The following is a 13,724-nucleotide window of genomic DNA, read 5'->3' on the forward strand; positions in this document are numbered from 1 at the left end:
ACTGATATTTAATAGTAATTTTGTTGAGGGCACGATAATCAATACAAGGCCTTAATGAACCATCCTTTTTGGCCACGAAAAAAAACCCAGCACCTAATGGTGAAGAGGATGGCCTAATATGACCCTTCTCCAATGCCTCCTTAATATAAGATCGCATAGCCTCGTGCTCTGGTACAGATAAATTGAAGAGCCGACCCTTGGGAAATTTACACCCCGGGCTCAGTTCAATTGCACAGTCATAACTCCTATGAGGAGGCAAAGACGCAGACTCATTCTCACTAAATACATCATAAAAGTCCGCCAAATAGTCAGGAACATCAAGCGACTGAGGAGAGGTGGAAAAAAACGGAGCCTCACTAAGGGCTCACCGACAACCCCAACTCACCACAGACACAGATTTCCAGTCCAAAACTGGATTATGAATTTGCAACCAGGGAAACCCCAGAACAATGGTATCATGCAAATTATGCAACACCGCATTACCACCTGGGTTCAAAACTGAGGTTTATTTTTTGCCAAAGGAGTAGCATCAATCCCCCTCAAAGGGATAGGCGTCCGCAGAGGTGTCATAGGAAATCCACAACGTTTAGCAAAATCCAAGTCCATTAGGTACAGGGCTGCTCCCGAATCCACAAAAGCCTTGGCGGAAAATGTGGACAGGGAGCAGATCAGAGTAATTGCCAGAAGAAACTTAGGTTGAACACCACCCACAGAAAACGTGTGTGCAAAACGTTTCTCTCGTTTAGGACAGACAGAAATAATATGCGAGGCATCTCCACAAAAAAAACACAGCTTATTACGTTTTCTGACCTCCTGACGATGCTCCCTGGACAAAACTCTATCACATTGCATAGGTTCAAACACTTGTTCAACAGGTGGCAACACCTCTCGTGCAGTCCTGCGTTCACGTAAACGCCGATCAACCTGAATGGCTAATGACATAGAATCGTCCAGACCAGAGGGAACAGGAAATCCCACCATAGTATCTTTTACGGCTTCTGACAAACCCTTCTGAAAGAGAGCTGCCAAGGTATTATCATTCCAGGCAGTAAGGACCGCCCACTTTCGGAATTTTTGACAGTACAATTCTGCAGAATCTCGACCCTGGCTCAATGCCAACAGGGTCTTTTCAGCCTGATCAATAGCATTAGGTTCGTCATACAACAACCCCAAGGCTTGAAAAAATGCGTTCACATTAGTCAGACTAGGATCATCAGGTTTGAAAGAAAACGCCCAATCCTGGGGATCGCCACGCAGCAAAGAGATGACAATTTTAACCTGCTGCGCGGAGCTCCCTGACGAGTTAGGCCTCAAGGCAAAAAATAATTTACAATTATTTTTGAAATTCAAAAATTTAGACCGATCCCCAAAAAACACATCAGGAGTAAAGTAAGGATCTTTGGTTCAGCAGCATGTGAATGAGCAAGGTAGGTGGAAATTCCCTGCACTTCCGCAGCCAGCTGCTCCACACCATCAGACAATTGCTTTATCTCCATTGAGAGAGAAAAAAATTCCCCCTACGGCCTCAGAGATATAGAGGAAAAAATATACACACTTTTTTTTTTTTTTTAATTCTTTCCTGCTATTGAGTACCCTAGGATCTGCGGTATGGCTGATGATTCTGTTATGAATGAGTCACCGTAGGAGGCAAAAACAGAAATGCTAGCTAAGTCCAGAAAACCAGAGAAGTTGGCAGCTATCGAATTGCAGACCCCTGAACCTATCAACAACAACTAGCAGTAGCCGTGGGGGGTTCCTAGGATGCCCTAGACCCCTCGATCACAGCCGGAGAACTGCCTAGCCTAAAGACAGGGAAATCTAAACTGCCCCAGAGCAGACCCCAAAGCAATAGGCAGGCCCCAACATATAATGACGGTGAAGCAAGAAGAGAAAACACTAACACAGATAGAAAGATAGACTGAGCAAATGATGGGGCCCAAGCTAACTAGATAGGACAGGATAGGAAAGCTGCTGTCTGCAATCCGCGAAAAACCCTATGAAAATAAGAGCCAACAGACTGACAGGGAAAAAGGCCCTGAAGACGCTAGGCTTCAAAAAGACTATGTCAGTACTCAGGTATTTTCTGAAGACAGAGCAACCGACAAAAAAGGAATTCAGCTCACCCCAGCAGGGAATGGCAGAATCCAGAAAAGCAAGGCAAACTAAAACCAAAACACAAATGCAAAAAGGCAAAGCAGAAAACTTAGCTTTTGAGGAGCAGGAATCAGACTGGTCTCCTAGAATTCCACAGAGAAATCACCAGTGAGGAGGAAGGGTGTCGGCTGCCTTATATCCAGTCAGAGATCCCCGTCGCCCAGTCATCCTCTCCCAGCTCAGGTGCTTGGTAATCAGCCTCACTACCTTTCTTCACCAGAAGAGGGAGTTCATCAGACCTCAATGGTGAAGGGGAAAATGAACTCATAACACGTTGCCCTCCTCACACTAACTGACTATTTCCCTTCCTGGCCCTCAGAGCGCGCTCCTCCCCAATCCTGGTTCAGAGCTCCCTCTGCTGGCCTGGAGTGGGAACTGTGTTGCATGACATGGTTAACTGTTAGAGAGACCCTTCCTTGCTTCCAAGCATGACATCACCCTCCCTGGAGGAAGGCAATGCCATTGTGGCGGCCATACTCCTGGGGGCGCCACATTTGCGTATGAAAAAAAAGAAACAGCTACTCAACAGCTAGATTAATGGTTGTGCTACATCTTTACTAATGTGAGTGATTTCCTTTTTTTAATCTTAGATGGAGTAGTCTTAGTTGATCCTGACCTCTTGAAAGGGAAGAAAGGTAAGTAATGTGGAAGTTTGAAATACTGCTTTTATATGGCGACATCATGGCTCAATATGGTGACCATAGTTATAAAGATGGCCTGACTTGTTATACTTTTAGCTTTAACTGGTCCCACAACATTTTAATCAATACATCTTGGAATAGTAATAAGTTCCACAACTGGATGTGTGAAAAAAAAATGTTCCTGTGCTGAGAATCTTATAAATGTGCCCTGCTGTGTACTGCAATGGTCGTGTCTGACCGTACAGGAACATGGTCTTATCATACCACAGCTCCTGGGTTGGTGGGGAGAAAAAAAGTATACAGACATTACAGCAGAGGATCAACGCTGACTCTTTCTGTGAGGTAAAACATTTCCCTGTCTATTTTATTACATGAGCGAGTGTTTCTGCAACGTCTCCAGTACCCAGAGCTTATCATAAAGCATGTTAGTGAGGCAGGAGCTCCGACTGTTTAGCACTTATGACACTGACCGATTTATGATGAGCTGAGACATCCAAAGATCATACGTTGATCTAATGCCGCTACGCAAAAATTTATAACACTGAACATGAGGGTCTTAGTTTAACATTCTGATCAAACAGTATGAAGCCCACTGCCACGTCACGGCGAACCTCTCAGTGGGTCTCTAACTTTTCATGGCCTTAAAGAAGCAGCGCCATGTGCTAACCACCGCCACAGCGAGTGCCCAAGCAGGGCGGATGGCCTGGTGCCTCACAGCACCCATGCTGCAAGACTGAGTCCCCATGACTCCAGGCCACCCCACTCCACAAGCACAAAACCACAACAACAATGGCCGCCACACAGCACCAACACCAAGTAAAAGGAGCCATGAAATTCACCTGTGATCTGAAAGTAAAAATAAATGGAACCATTGTTGCTACGTCATTGCGAACCTCTCAATTAATTATCAGGAAACTGCAAGTGGGGTCCTGCCTATTTTTGCTCTCCATTCAATTTTTGCCTAGCAGAATTAGATCAAACATATGATTTTTGGATGTGCTGTCCATGTCTTTTTCTACAGTTCATCAATATTTGGGACAAACCTCCTGCTGAAAGGTGATGCAATTTCCTGGCTTTTGGGATATGTGTGTGCATGAATTGCATGAAAGTGCTCTAAGATCTATTCATTAAAATGTCCATTGAAATCTATGGTTGAAGTTGTATGCTAACGAGTTAGAAGTGCAGTGTGGCGGGCGATACACTTGCAGTTCTCCTGCTTCTCTGCTATTCCTCCACCCAGTGCCTGCTCAGGTCTGCAATGATGCTGCCACATGTGACACACCTCAAAATAGGGCCCATTGGGACTTCACATTGAATACAGGGCCTGCTGCAAGTTTATTTCGGCCACTGGGAGGCAGTCGCTATTTAGCAAGACCCATGGTACCTTCTGATTGCATCTCTGCTGGGATATTATTCTGACGTTTTGACAGTCTTTACTAAGTACGTGTCACGCAGGCACTGTACGTGGCCAGTTTCAAAATGGCTAACATGAACAGGCTTGGCGCAAGCTACTTCATTTCCCAGACCCCAGGGGTTGCCCTGGCCTTCACCCTTTAACCCATTGTGAGAGATCAGCTCAGTGGTAGACGCTGGTTCACACACAGGATTCAGTTTGTCAATTCAAAACAAATAGGCGGTTTATTAAAAGATCATAAACGGTGTGGTTTAACAAAATAGCTTCTTCCAGGTATAAAAAGGCATTACAGAACAAAGATAAATAATAACCTGTCTACATAAGGCATGGGATCACCCACTGAAATGTCAGTCCTTTACTCTGACTCCTGCAGGGTCTGAGCAGCACATGCAAGGCCTCCTCCCCTGCACACAGACAGACCAAGTGAGACAGCATCAGCTGCCTTAAATCAGACATTTCGAGACCTGGACTGGAGGTCAGTGAGCAGCTGATCCCACCCAACTTTCAGCTGCTTGTAAAACCTGGACACCTAATCCGGGCCCATTAAAACACCTCTCAGCACTATGTGTGCTGGAGCCTGCTTCTCCAGGTCCTACATTACTGAGGCTTAGCACCTCGGTGACACATACCTCCCGTCCACGATCTGTCCAGCTGCCACCTTACACCCTCTATAGGAATATGGACTTAAACAGGAATCCCTGGGCTAGGGACAAAGTCAGCTGCTGTTCGGTGGAGCAAGCTGGCAAGAAGGATAGTCAGGTAGCTGTGTGAAATCCAGGAGGTACAAAATCATCAAGCAGGAGAACCAACAATAAACTAGCTGAGGTCAGGGAACAGAATAAATCAGGACGATACACAGATAAAGCCAGGAAGGACAAACATTGACTGGCAGTGGGAGCTGGCTCTCAGGGATTTAAGGGCATGTCACACTTAGGCTAGTTTCACACTAGCGTTTATTCGACGCAGCGCACGGCGCCGCTAAGCCCCGCCCCCTGCCGGCTCCCTGCCCGCCTCATCCGGTCATCACTGCCTACTATCGCACATGGACGCTTGTGATCTGCGCACCCTATCTTTAGCATAGGGTGCGCAGATCGTGCGCTGGCCGTGCGCTAGTAGGATTTTGGCGTGCGCTGCGCACTTTTGAAGGTGCACCCGTGCGCGCCGAACGCAGCATCTTGCATTTCGGCGCGCACTGCGCACCTTCAAAAGTGCGCAGCGCACGCCAAAATCCTACTAGTGCACGGCCAGCGCACGATCTGCGCACCCTATGCTAAAGATAGGGTGCGCAGATCGCAAGCATCAATGTGCGATAGTAGGCGGCGATGACCGGATGGGGCGGGCAGGGAGCCGGCAGGGGGCGGGGCTTAGCGGCGCTGTGCGCTGCGTCGAATAAACGCTAGTGTGAAACTAGCCTAAGCGATATCGCTAGCAATATCGCTATAACGTCACTGGTTTTTGTGACGTTATAGCAATATCGCTAGCGATATCGCTATGTCTGATACTTACCTCCGACCTCTCCCCCGCTGGTTATCGCTGATCGCGCGAGAACGTCCTGGACTGTTTCTCGTCGTCAGCTTCCTGCTGGTCTTCCTGCTGTGGAGACGAGCGACGCGTGGACGCGGGCGGGAGGACGTCTGGATCGCCTTGTCTGACAGGTAAGTAGCGACCCCCGACCCCTGCTATGTCGCTGGTGAGATCTTCCTGTGTGGCAGCTCACTAGCGACCACTTAGCGATGTACCAGCGATCCTGACCGCGTCATATCGCTGGTTGGGATCGCTGGTACATCGCTAAGTGTGACAGTACCTTAAGTGTGACAGTACCTAGATAGTGAACAGCCTCACACCTGCTGACAACAGGAAGAAACCCAAACAGGATTAACCTTATAGCTTCTGAACTAGCAGAGCCATAAGTCTCAGGAATAAAATAGTACTGACGCTGTCAAGCATCACCCGCATCAAAGGCCCGGCGCCACCTAGCAGGCAAAGCAGAAACTGGCACAGATGGTATAGTATTGGTTGCTCTCTCACCCATGTGCTGTACACTTTTGATTATCTTTTTCACAGTGTATGTCACTCTGACTTGTGCATTCCGCTATGGTCAAGAAGATATTGATGTGATCGGCCTTACCTTTCGGAAAGATTTATACTTTGCACGGACCCAGGTTTATCCTCCTGTGGAAGATGTGAAATGTCTTACCAAAGTCCAAGAAAGGCTAATGAAAAAATTGGGGAACAACGCCTATCCCTTCCTGATGGCGGTAATCACTTATTTGTCCTGCTCAATGGTGTCCTGTGGCTTGAGTATCTACCCACTAGAAATACATTGTCTTTACCCATGTGGAGTGTGTCACAGTAATGCCGGTGATTATGATTTTTTCTAATTCCTTATTTTCTCACTGACAGTTTCCTGACTACTTGCCGTGCTCAGTGTGTCTTCAGCCACCTCCATCGGATGTGGGGAAAGTGAGTAGATTTTTCATGCTTTCAGCAATTTATCTTAACATAATGAGAATTTTTGTACAGACAAGAAATAATATATGGTAATCAGAAAAGAGGATCGTGTGATCTGTAGAGTACAGAAAATATTCTAAGAACCTGCTAGAGATCTACATAGAAGGCCAAATTCACACGAGTGTATAAAAATAACCAAAAAATAAAAAAAAGTGTCAATTCAGCTGACCACTTATGTGTTAGAGATAAGTATCCCAGGAGATATGGAGGGTAGACAGTGTGTGGTCTGGGGGTGGTGCACGGAGTATGCACTGGTCGGGCTTCCAGGTAAAATAGGTCTTGATGGCCCAAAAGGGGATGTTCTCCTGAACCAAAAGAAAGTACACTGCTCAAAAAAATAAAGGGAACATTAAGATAACACATCGTAGATATCACTGAATGAAATATCGCAGCTGCAAATCTTTATTCATTACATACTGTAGTGGCATGCGTTGAGAACAAAAAAACATAAAAATGATCAATGTAAATCAAAATTAATATCCCATGGCGGTCTGGATTTGGAAGGATACTCAAAATCAAAGTGGAAAATAAAATTACAGGCTGATCCAACTTCAGTGAAAATGCCTCAAGACAAGGAAATGATGCTCAGTAGTGTATGTGGCCTCCACGTGCCTGTTTGACCTTCCTACGACACCTGGGCATGCTCCTGACGAGTCAGCAGATGTTGTCATGAGAGATCTCCTCCCAGACCTGCACTAAAGCCAGTCCATAGCTTTAATGCCTTAATCTTGCAGGAACTGCTGACACATTCCAGCCACATGAGGTCTGGCATTGTCCTGCATTAGGAGGAACCCAGGGCCAACCGCACCAGCATATGGTCTCACAAGGGGTCTGAGGATCTCATCTCGGTACTTAATGGCAGTCAGGCTACCTCTGGCGAGCACATGGAGGGCTGTGCGGCCCTCCAAAGAAATGCCACCCCACACCATTACTGACCCACTGCCAAACCGGTCATGCTGAAGGATGTTGCAGGCAGCAGATCGCTCTCCTCGGCGTCTCCAGACTCTGTCACGTCTGTCACATGAGCTCAGGTCTGAACCTGCTTTCACCTGTGAAGAGCACAGGGCGCCAATGGCGAATTTGCCAATCTTGGTGTTCTGTGGCAAATGCCAAGCATCCTGCACAGTGTTGGGCTGTGAGCACAACCCCCATCTGTGGACGTCGGGCACTCAGACCATCCTCATGGAGTCGGTTTCTAACCGTTTGTGCAGACATATGCACATTTGTGGCCTGCTGGAGGTCATTTTGCAGGGGTCTGGCAGTGCTCCTCCTGTTCCTCCTTGCACAAAGGCTGAGGTAGCGGTCCTGCTGCTGGGTTGTTGCCCTCCTTCGGCCCCCTCCATGTCTCCTGGTGTACTGGCCTGTCTCCTGGTAGCGCCTTCAGCCTCTGGACACTATGCTGACAGACACAGAAAACCTTCTTGCCACAGCTCGCATTGATGTGCCATCCTGGATAATTGCCAATAATACAGTGGCATTTAAAAGTTTGGGCACCCCTGGTTAAAATTACTGTTATTGTGACCAGTTAAGAAAGTTGAAGATGGAATGATCTCTAAAAGGGCTAAAGTTAAAGATGACACATTTTCTCTGTATTTTAGGCCAAAAAAATTATATATTGTCATTTTTTACATTTTAAAAATTACAATAAGGAAAATAGGCCAATGCAAAAGTTTGGGCACCCTGCATAGTTAGTACCTATTAGCACTCCCTTTTAAAATATCACAGCTTGTAAACGCTTTTAGTAGCCAGCCAAGAGTCTTTCAATTCTTGTTTGATGGATTTTCATCCATTCTTCCTTGGAAAATTCTTCCATTTCTGTGAGATTCCTAGGTCGTCTTGCATGCACTGCTATTTTGAGGACTAGCCACAGATTTTCAATGATGATCGAATCGGGGGACTGTGAGGGCCATTGAAAAACCTCTAGCTATCGCCTTTTGAGGTAGTCTATTGTGGATTTTGATGTGTGTGATCATTATCCATTTGTAGAAGCCATCCTGTTTTCAAATTCAGCTTTTTTACACATGGTGTTATGTTTGCATCAAGAATTTGTTGAAATTTCATTGACTCCATTCTTCCCTCTACCTGTGAAATGTTCCCTGTGCCATTGTCTGCAACACAACTCCAAAGCATGATTGATCCATCCCCATGCTTAATGGTTGGAGAGATGTTCTTTTCCTGAAATTCTATGCAATTTGTTCTCTGCACATACCTTTGATCATTGCGACCAAAGAGTTTTATTTTAACTTCAACGATTCACAGGACTTGTTTCTAAAATGCATTGGGCTTGTTTAGATGTTCTTTTGCATACCTTAGATGCTAAATTTTATGGTGAGGGTGCAGGAGAGGTTTTCTTCTGATGACTCTTCCATGAAGGCCATATTTGATAAGGTGTCTCTGAACAGTAGAACAATTACCACAACTCCAGAATCTGCAAACTCTTTCTGAAGGTCTTTTGCAGTCAAGTGGGGGTTCTGATATGCCTTTCTAGCAATCCTACAAGCAGCTCTCTCTGAAATTTTGCTTGGCCTTCCAGACCTTATCTTGACCTCCACTGTTCCTGTAAACTGCTATTTCTGAATTACATATTGAACTGAGGAAAGGACAACTTGAAAACACTTTGCTATCTTCTTATAGCCTTCTCCTGCTTTGTGGGCCTCCACCATTTTCATTTTCAGAGTGCTAGGCAGCTGCTTAAAAGAACCCATGGTGACTGTTTTTTTGCACAAGGTTAGAGGAGGCTATGTGTTTCTAAACCTGTGGAATCTGCACAGCTGGCCTTTCCTAACATTGAGGGTGAACAAGCCATATCCCTTACAGGCTAATTAAGGTCTGAAACCTTGATCAAAGTTATCTGAGCACACAAATCTCCAAAGGTGCCCAAACTTTAGCATCGGACCATTTTTCTTTTTGTAATTTTTAAAAAAAAATTTAAAATGTGAAAAAATTACAATGTGTATTACTTTTTAGCCTAAAATACAAAACAAATGTGTCATCTTTAACTTTAGGCCTTTTAGCGATCATTTTATCTTCAAGTTGCTTAACTGTTCACAATAACAGTAATTTTGACCAGGGGTGCCTAAACTTTTGCATGCCACTGTAAGGGTATGTGCACACGCTGTGGTTTTTGCTGCGGTTCCGCAGCGGTATTAGTCCTGCGGAACCGCAGCAGTTCCGCAGACAGTGTACATTGCCATGTTACTCTATGGGTTTGCAAAGCCGCTGTGCACACGCTGCGGAAAAAAACGTGCGGAAAAGCACCTTTTTTTTTTCCGCAGCATGTCAATTATTTCTGCGGTTCTGCAGCGGTTTTGCACCCATAGACTTGCATTGAGTCACTGTATTCCGCAGCAAAAACCGCAGATGTAAAAAGATCTGCGGTTTTTGCTGCGGTTTGGGGTGTAAAAACCGCAGGATAAGGAAGTGAGGGGGCGGTCAGGAAGTGTGTGGGAGGAGGGAAGAAGACATCGCCATGGCCTACCGTCACATGGACATTGATGTGGGGCGTCTGATAGATCTGGTATGTATGTTTGTATGTTTGTGTGTGTGTCTGTCTGTGTGTCAGTCTGTGTGTGTCCGGAGAGTGTCCATGCGGCGGTAGGCCCCCTATTGTGCTCGATCGCCGCATGGGACTGCTGCTCCCATCCGCCTATAGGATGGGAGAGTAGTCCCTGGGGCGACCGAGCACAAAGTGTTAAAACATGTAACAAAAAACACAAACATGACATACATCATAGAATACATGTATACATGACAGACATGACATACAACATACAACATAGAATACATACTCACCACATACAGCACATTTTGTTCCCCGAAGCCCTTGATCACCTAGGGAAAAAAATAAAATAAAAAACCACAAAATACTCCCTGTCCGCAGAAATCCAAAAATAGAGTGTCCCGCGGCGATCTCAGCAGTCCTCGGGCGATACACTAGCAGGAGCGGTGCTCCTGCAGTGTATCGCCGAGTTTTCCGGTGTTCGGCCGCTCCGGGACCTCGCTTTATGGCTCTTCTGCTGCGTTTGACCTTTCCCACGCAGCAGTGCCGTAAAGGAGGTTACCTGAGTCACTGAACTCAGGTAAACTCTTGGCACATGCGCAGTAACACACTGCAGAAGCAGAGCTCCTGTCAGTGTGTTTCTGCAGGCATGGAGAATGGTCACATCACCTGATGTGACTGTTCTCCATGTCAGATCGTCGTGGGACACTCGTTGAATGGACTGTGATGGAACGGTAGGTATAGAATTGGTTTGTTTTATTTTGGTTTTTTTTAGGTGATCGAGGGCGTCGCATAGGATTGAGGGTACAATAAAAAAATTAGTCAAAAACAATGTTTTTTTATTTCAATAAAAATGTTTTTGTTTGTGTCTGTGTTTTTTTTTAAAAAAATGGTTTCTATGGGCTTAATAATGGATCGGCGTCTTATTGACACCTCTCCATTATTAACCGGAGTTAATGTCACCTGTCAATCAAAGGTGGCATTAACCCCTTTATTACCCCACATCCCACCGCCGCGGAGCGGGAGTGGGAAGAGAGGGGCTAAGAGCCGGAATTGGCGCATCTTATAGATGCGCCATTTCTGGGGCGGCTGCGGGCTCATATTTGTAGCCAGGGGGGGAAAATGTCCATGACCCCTTGCTAGGCTATGAATATGAGCCCGCAGCTGTTTGCATAGCCTTTCTGGCCCTAAAATATGGGGGACCCCCACGTCATTTTTTTGGGGGTCTCCCTTTTTTTTAGAGCCAGAGAGGCTACGCAGACAGCTGCGGGCTCATATTCGTAGCCTGGGAAAGGGGACATGGACAAGGGGCTGGACAAGGAAGTGACATCATTTTTTCTTTCTCCAGTGTTGTTTGTATAAACTTTATGGGTATCATTCCCTCAAAAAACGCAGACAAAACTGCAGGTAAAAACCACAGCAAAAACCGCAGCAAAACTGCAGCAAAACCGCAGCAAAACCGCAGAAGGGAGAGACCTGCGGTTTATGCCAACAGCTGCGGTTTTGGGTCAGAAAAAAACCGCAGATAAATCTGCAGTGTGTGCACATAGCCTTATAATAATAATCTTTATTTATATAGCACCAACATATTCCGCAGCGCTTTACAGTTTAACAGTTTCAAACCACAAGTCATAAGTAGCAACATTAACAATACAATAATTAAAGCAAAATAAGACGACCCTGCTCGTGAGAGCTAACAATCTACAATGACAATAATTTCCATCTGCTGTCTATTCCATTTGCACACCAGCATGTGAAATTGATTGTCAATCAGTGTCGCTTCCTAAGTTAACAGTTTGATTTCACAGAAGTTTGAGTTACTTGGGGTTATATTCAGTTGTTTAAGCGTTCCCTTTATTTTTTTTGAGCAGTGTAGTTAAAACTTAGCCTTTAATTGTGTAGGATAAAATATTAACTGGGAAAATGTAGATGTATTAAAAAAAAGAAGCCACAATAGCATTTTGGGTAGAAAAACCTTAAATCACAGCATATAAAAATAATGTATGATGTTCAACCTGACACGAAACAGACAATTCTTTGTTGGTATGGCATCTGTTTTTATACATAAGCAATAAAAATTACAATACCAAGTACACTTTCCTGTGTTAAGAAATTGATAGTGATGAGCGAACGTGCTCTGATAAGGTGTTATCCAAGCATGCTCGTGTGCTAACCTAGTGCCTTCGGCGTGCTCGTAAAATATGTTCGAGTCCTCGCGACTGCATGTATCGTGGCTGTTAGACAGCTGCAACACATGCAGGGATTGCCTGTTTGTTAGGCAAACAACAGTTTTAGAAAACTGCCTTTTTACCAGTCGGCATTATTTGAAATCAGTAAACAAATTTGATAATTTACGATTACAATAGGCTTTGTTTAATATTTATATTTTCTAATCATTTCCTCTTTTTTTATTTTCACCTTTTTTTAAGGCTTGTGGTGTGGATTTTGAAATTAAAGGATTTTCTACAAGCAATTTAGAAGACAGGATTCACAAAAAGTAAGATGTTAAATATTTCAATAAACCGTTCAGCTTTTCTAAGTGTCCTGTGAAATGTATCAGGGCACCTTTTGTAGCCAGATATAACACTGTATTAAAAAGCTGTTGAAAAAAGTGACATTGAGAACTGCAAGAGGAGCGTGGGGGAAGATAGTGGCCGTTAGTTCTTAGGCTTCGTTCCCTCGAGGATCTATTTGGTGAGTTTTAATGTTGGAGATTTTCTGCAGCATTTTTGCACCCAGAAAAAAAATGAGGGTTATTTTCGGCACTGGATCAAACTGTAAGTTTTTTGAATCAAGTTAAAAGTCCATTAAGGGTATGTTCACACTGGGCGTTTTTGCTGCGTTTTTTATGCTAATTTTCACCTGCTTTTTCCACTACCAGCAAAGCCTATGAGATTTCAGAAATCTCATACACACTTGTTGTTTTTTTTGTCATCAGGATTTTGTGCTTTGCAGCGTTTTTCATCCATTGACTTGAATGGATGGTGAAAAAACGCTACAAGTCAAGAACAGCCGGATGTGACCTCACTCGTCTCTGCTACATCTAGATGGCAGGCTGAATGATGATTCCATACAGCCTGTCATCCAGCAGAGCGGACCTGAACCCCATTCACTTGAATGGGGAGGGTCCGACAATACAGTGTTTGACACGTTGTCGTATGCATAACAGTGTGGCAAACACCGCTTCTGATCAGCGGGGAAATCATCATCATCATTGTGTCACAAGTTGGTATCGATAAAAAATTCAGTTCAGCACACCAAAAACAAGCCCCATCAATGGGGAAAATGTAATGCTGCTCGAAAAATGGAGACATAGAAATAAATTGAAATCAAAAGAAGCTTTACATGTTTGGTTTCACTATATTCACACTAACCTGGAAAATCATGTTGCCGGGGATTTTTACTGCACAATAAACAACATAGAACTTTTGCATATTTGCACATGGTATTGGGTCAGGGCCGGCCCGAACGTATAGGCGAACTAGGCGGCCGCCTAGGGCGCCGA

The 13,724-nt window shown here is 44.9% G+C and overlaps 1 protein-coding gene across 1 annotated transcript in view; it reads left to right on the forward strand.

The window, feature by feature from the left end:
* SAG (S-antigen visual arrestin) overlaps positions 1 to 13,724 on the forward strand; it is an 85,854-nt gene that overhangs the window by 29,787 nt on the left and 42,343 nt on the right. The window contains exons 3-6 of the mRNA XM_073581255.1: positions 2,745 to 2,789; positions 6,274 to 6,467; positions 6,613 to 6,672; positions 12,649 to 12,716. Of these exons, the coding sequence (XP_073437356.1) occupies positions 2,745 to 2,789; positions 6,274 to 6,467; positions 6,613 to 6,672; positions 12,649 to 12,716 (367 nt within the window). The remainder of the gene's footprint in view (positions 1 to 2,744; positions 2,790 to 6,273; positions 6,468 to 6,612; positions 6,673 to 12,648; positions 12,717 to 13,724) is intronic.

The sequence above is a fragment of the Dendrobates tinctorius genome, unplaced genomic scaffold, assembly GCF_039654945.1.
Source record: "Dendrobates tinctorius isolate UK_male_01 unplaced genomic scaffold, ASM3965494v1 ptg000069l, whole genome shotgun sequence".
NCBI classification, from domain to species: Eukaryota; Metazoa; Chordata; class Amphibia; order Anura; family Dendrobatidae; genus Dendrobates; species Dendrobates tinctorius.